The sequence below is a fragment of the Sarcophilus harrisii genome, chromosome 2, assembly GCF_902635505.1.
Source record: "Sarcophilus harrisii chromosome 2, mSarHar1.11, whole genome shotgun sequence".
Classification (NCBI taxonomy): Eukaryota; Metazoa; Chordata; class Mammalia; order Dasyuromorphia; family Dasyuridae; genus Sarcophilus; species Sarcophilus harrisii.
In genome coordinates, this window is record NC_045427.1 from 33,258,559 (window position 1) to 33,264,906 (window position 6,348).

Consider the following 6,348-nt stretch of genomic DNA (forward strand, 5'->3'; position numbering starts at 1 on the left):
AGCAGGGAAGAACAAATGGAATAAGAATGCAGAGGATACGGTACATCATGCAAATGTAAACTCACAAATATAGCAGGTGGCAAGAGAACAGGACAACTGTTGGATGATCGATAGGCCCCTCTTTGTCCTGAAGATGTCCAGAACATTGGAGAAGGACCCCATTGGCTTGGGTAGATTCCTTGCAATGAACCAAAGGGGTGTCATAGTATGGGCATGTACTCCTAAGTTCCTTCTTCAGAACTTGGGCCCAGACTCCAGTGAGTGTCTGGCAGACGGAGAGGCTCTCCTGGTGTTCTGCCTCAGTGAAACCACATATAAACAGAGTCCAACAAATTGAATCTGCAGAGTAGACATGTCTGTCATGTGTCTCTGTCCTTTGTGTCCATCCCTTCTCTGTCAGGAGGTGGGCAACTCCCTCCCAGGTCACAAACTGTTCTAGCTTTGCCCTGATCAGAGCTCCCCTGGAATCCTGCTTTCCCTCCTGGGGGCCCTTGTGGAGAATGGCCTGGAGCAGGCTGATCCAGGCAGAGGGGAGGCAGCCAGGATAGGGAAAAGACCAGAGACCAAGAGGTGGGAAAGTTGTCTGAAGGAACTAGGGAGGCTGAGCTTGGAGGAGGCTCAACATGGGGCATGTAGTAACTGCCTGCAAGCATTCAAAGGGCTGTGATAAGAGTATGTTCTGCCTGGAAGCAAAGCACAGAAATGTGGACAAAGATGAAAAGGGATAGAGTGACTGACTTTAGACTTACCCTAAGAACAACCTTCCTGGCAATGAGAACTATGTCAAACTGTAATGACCCAGTACTGGAGGCTTTAAAAATTATAACAGCTACCATTCCTATAGCTCTTACTATGTGCCAGACACACTGCTAAACATTTCATAATCATTGTCTCACTTGATCATCACAACCACCTTAGCAGGCAAATGCTATTGTGATACCCCTTTTACAGATAAGAAAATCGCAATAAAGGTTAAGTGACTTGCCCTGCATCATATAACTAGAAAATAATTGATTTGAACTCAGACCTTCCTGACAGTATGCAGCTCTGTCCATTGCTCCTATACTAGTTAGTCTTCCTATACCAGAAATCTCCTAGAAAAGGCTATAAGAACACTTCCTAAGGATTTGGAAAGAGGACAGTTAGTCAGATATGGGCTAAAGAAACCCACTTTTTGGGTGTGAACTTATTATTTAGATTGTGTCACTGCTTTATTAGTGACTGAGAAAGAAATCAAGATCAGAACGTGTCACAGCCCCAGCATCTTCCTCTGAGACCTAGAACCCTCCCCTGAGGCAGCCCAGATAAGCTGCCCCCATCCCAGCTAAGCGGAAGGAGATGCCCCTGGGACACTGATACCTTCTTCAGCAGCTGCTGGGCAGGTTTTTGTTCGGGGCTGTATCACTGTGGGAGGATAGCTATTGTACTGCTGACAGTAATAGACTGCAGCGTCCTTAGCCTCCACGTTGCTGATTGTGAGGGAGAAATCTGTCCCAGAGCCACTGCCACTGAACCGGGCAGGGACCCCAGAGTGCAGGGTGGTTGCTTCATAAATTAGGAGCTTGGGAGCCTCCCCTGGTTTCTGTTGGTACCAACTAATATCATTAGTAACACCCGAGCTGGTCTTGCACCTAATGGTGACCCTCTCTCCTGGAGATACTGACAACAATTCTGGAGACTGAGTCACCACAATGGCCCCCCTGGAACCTGGAATAAAAAAGAAGAGGACATGATCCATAGGACTTCATTGTCCTGGACTTTAAATTCAGAAAGAACAAGGAAAAGTGAATAAGCGAAATTTTCTTCCTCTGTCCTAATCTCTCCTAGACACATCTCAGAGATGGCCAAACAGAAGAGTGGCTTGTGCAGGCTCCCTCACCTGAGATCCAGAGCAGCAGAGAGCAGAGGAGCTGAGCCTGGGCCCCCATCTCCTTCCCTGGCCTTGGATGCTGCTGAGCAGAGACCTCACCCATGAGCTGGCATTTATCTGGCTTTAAGCATCTGGGCTGTCCCTGGGGAACCATGCAAATGAACAGACATGGGGAGGAGGAAATAAGAAAGACAATGATCTTGAGAGCTTTCCTTTCAAGTTGATACTTTTAACTCATAAATGACATAATCCTGTTTATTCCCCAAAACAGTGGTAGCAGGCTAAAGTCTCCTAGGGACTCTGTATTGAGTTAGTTTTTTTTTTTGTTGTTGTTGTTGTTTTGTTTTTTTACCAGTGTTTCATTGTAATTTTCATTAATGATCTTTTTTTAAACTTTTATTCATTTGGAACTATAATCCATAGAGAAACAAAAGAGGAATATTTCTATGTATGGGACACACCATGAAAACAGGATTCAATACAGCAAGAAGTTCCCTTTCACAGTTTCCTTTTTAAAAAAAATGATAATAAATATTACACAATTTTTTTTTATTATAGCTTTTTATTTACAAAACATGTAATCTCAACTTCCAGTTCTTTGCCACTACAAAAAGACAGGCGCTACTATATTTTAGCACGTAATTTTAAAGTTCTTTTTCTTTTTCTTTTATTATCTTGCTAAATATATCAAAAAGAAATATTGCTGGCTCAAAGTATCTACACAGTTTTAGAATTTCTTGGGCACACTTCCAGATTGCTGTCCAAAATTGTTGGATCAGTTGATTATTCCATCAGTAATAAATCAGGTTCCAATTTTCCCCCATTCCCTGCCCTCCAACATTTGTAATTTCCCTTTCTATCATGTTAGCCACTCTGAAAGGTATTTGCTGATACCTCAAAGTTGTTTTAATTTGTATTTCTCTTAATCAATAGTGAATTAGAGCATTTTTGTTATATGTCTATATATTTCTATTGCTTCATTGAAAAAATGCTTTTTCATATCTTTGACAACTTATCAATTGAAGGAATTGTATTCTTATAAATTTGGGTTTTTTTAATTGTTAATAGTATTTATTGGTTACACTTTTAGAGTATACCTCAATTTACTTATCTGTAAAATTAAGAAGTGGAATTAGATTATACCTTGACTTTTAAAATAATTTTTAAATTTAAGCTTTAATGCAAAATGAGAAAAAGGAAACCCTTGCCATGTATATAGCCATCCATAGAAAACTCAATATAAAAAATAAAATTTTCATGTCAGGAAAATCTATATAATAAGTACTAAATATTTTTTTAAGAATGGCCCATGTTTTCTTTGCTTCCTTGTGAATTTCCTTTTGTTCTCTGCTGTGCCCTTTCTACTTTATTATTTTCCTCTTCTTTTTGCCTTCTTTCGAATAGAATATATTACACTTAGATATATATATAAACAAACATTTACATATAAATATACATATCTCATATGCATATAGTCTGTACAATGCTTATTTCCACCTGTCACCTGTTTCTCAGAGGCTGGGGACCGTCTTCCTTCATAGGTCAAAGTCTTTCCCTATTTTTAAATTTATCATTCCCTACCTCACAGCAGTATTCTAACCCAGTTTCACCAGATTTGAGAGATTGATTGTAAACATTTTCCCCTCAATTTTCTGTAGTCCTTTAATTCTTGATACATAGATTTTATTTATATTACAAAATTTTAATTCAAAATAATTGAAATTTCTCTTTTTACACTTCAATAATGATCTTATTTATAGTATAGATTATGGTTTTATACTGTTAATAAAAATCTTTTATTCTTGGCTTTTTTTGAAATTCTTGAACTTTTGTTCTTCCAGACTTTGTTGCTATTTTTATAAATCAATAAAATAATTTAAAATAATTTTAAGTTATTATTTTAAATAATTTTACAATGTTCCTGAAAGAAACATATTATGAAATTCAAATTTTGAATCTATTACACATGTCTATTTTATTGTAAATTTTTCCCATTCATATTCTATTACTTGTGCATTTTCCTCTTTCCTGCATTTCCTTACTATTCTTCCTCCATTTACCCTCTGTTTTACTTACCTATTACTTTGCCCTCCTATTCTTTAACCCGATCACTCCTTTAAAAGTCTCTTCTTTATCCTCCTTGCCCCCATCCCCTAGCCCTCTTGTTTCTTCCTAAATGTAGAAGACTTTTATACATATATACATACATGCATGTATGTATACACACATCTGTATACATATATACACAGATATGTATGTGTTTATATGTGAACACACATAGTTTGTATTTGTGTGTTATATGTCTAAATGTATAAATAGCCTCCTCACATATATACATATATATTTACCTCTGTAACTCATTCCTAATGAGAATAAGGTTCTAGCACTACCTGGCCCCCCACATTAATCTGTTCTGTATAAATTTTTTTCTTTTTAGGCTTCATTTTATGAGATAATAACTCCTTATTACTTATGACTTCTATTATCTCGTCCTAGGCAGATGTTTAAGAATCACCCCATCATCTTCAATCCTAGCCTTACTTTCGAGTTATCCAAATAATGATGATAATCATTAAATTATTACAATTATTTTCATATATATGAAGTAAACAACTTAATCTTATTGAGTCCTTTATATTCAGTTCCTTAATGTTTACCTTAAAATTTCCTGGAAGTTATATGTCAACTTTTCTCTTAAGCTCTGGGAGTTTGACCACAAAAACCTGAAACTCAGCTGATTAAATGTCATTTTATTTTTTTCATTCACAATTATATGTTACATTGCTTTTATAAGTTATTCTTACTTATAACTTCTGTTCTTTTGTTCTATGGAATTTACTGTTCCATGATCTATGGTCCTTCAAGGTAATAGCTGCTAAATCTCATGTAATCTTTTACGTAGCTCCATGATATTTAAATTATTTTTTTCATATTGCTTCCAATATTTTCTCCTTATCTTGGAAGTTTTGAAATTTTTCCTTTTTGACTAGGTAAAAGACTCCCAAACCGAACCCAAATTCTACAAATTTGACTTATCTGGCTCATCAGCAAGCAAATAATATCTACACATAGTAAACTTGGTCCATCACGAGCCCTTATACTTATATCCCTAATCCTATTTATTGCAACAACAAACCTTGGCCTCCTTCCCTACTCATTTATCCCCACTACTCAACTCTCAATAAATATTAGCATGGCCATCCACCCTTTGAATAGGAACAGTAGTAATAGGCTTCCACAATAAACCAAAAGTCTCACTTGCTCTCTTCCTACCACAAGGCACACCAATACCCCTGATCCCTATACTAATTATCATCAAAACAATCAGCCTGTTCATTCAACCACTAGCCTTAGCAGTACGACTAACAGCTAACATCACCACCGGCCACTTCCTGATCCACCTAATCGGTTCAGCCACCTTAGCACTCTTGTCCATCAGCATCACACTGTCATCAATCACATTCATCATCCTCTTTCTTCTTACACTCCTAGAACTGGTCATAGCAATGATCCAGGCCTATGTTTTCACATTACTAGTAAGCCTGTACTTACATGACAAGTTTTAGTTGCTTCAACATCCCCTAACCATATGATGTAACTTTAATGACCCACCAAACTCATGTCTACTACATAGTGAACCCCAGCCCATGGCCACTCATAGGGACCCTCTCAGCACTCCTTCTCACCTCTGGACTAACCATGTGATTTCACTTCCATCTACCCTCCTTTTCTTGATTGGTGTCACATCAATACTTCTAACAATATTCCAATGATGGCGAGACATTGTACGAGAAGGAACCTTTCAAGGCCATCACACCCCTGTGTGATACAGTATGCGATACGGTATAATCCTCCTCATCATATCAGAAGTCTTTTTTTTCGTAGGCTTCTTCTGAGCTTTTTACTACTCAAGTCTTTCTCCTGCCCTAGAATTAGGGGGCTGCTGACCTCCTGTAGGAATTCACCCACTAAACTCCTTAGAAGAACCACTGCTAAACACAGCCATCCTACTTGCTTCAGGCATCTGCATTACATGAGCCCATCACAGTCTTATAGAGAGGAACAGCAAACAAATGATTCAAGCCCTATCAATCACTATTGCCTTGGGTCTATATTTCAAGCCACATATAGATTCAAGCTCTATATAGATGTCATTGTTGTTGTTATTTAAAATATATATATATATATATATACATATATAAAACCAAAACTACATATCTTGAATATTTTATTTTGACATCTGATAATTTTATTGTTTTCTATTGTTTTTTAATTATATTTTACTTGCAACTATATCCCTGTTGGCTCCTCAGGTCAACAACACCTTTCTCATCACAAAGGTTTTAAAATGAACTGAGAAAAAAAACATTTGAGTAAAATCAAACAGTAAACACTTCTCACATTATATGTAATATAAGACACTAAATTAAAAAATTTCCCAAAACTAGAGAAATTAAATGGTTGATTAAAAAAATAAT

General features: G+C 37.0%; 1 gene segment (V, D, J or C); it reads right to left on the reverse strand.

The window, feature by feature from the left end:
- Positions 1-1,981, reverse strand: part of LOC111718855 — an 83,499-nt gene extending 81,518 nt beyond the window's left edge. Inside the window, 1 exon segment of the V gene segment in view lies at positions 1,880-1,981. Coding sequence covers positions 1,880-1,973 — 94 coding nt within the window.
- Positions 1,982-6,348: the final 4,367 nt, after the last annotated feature.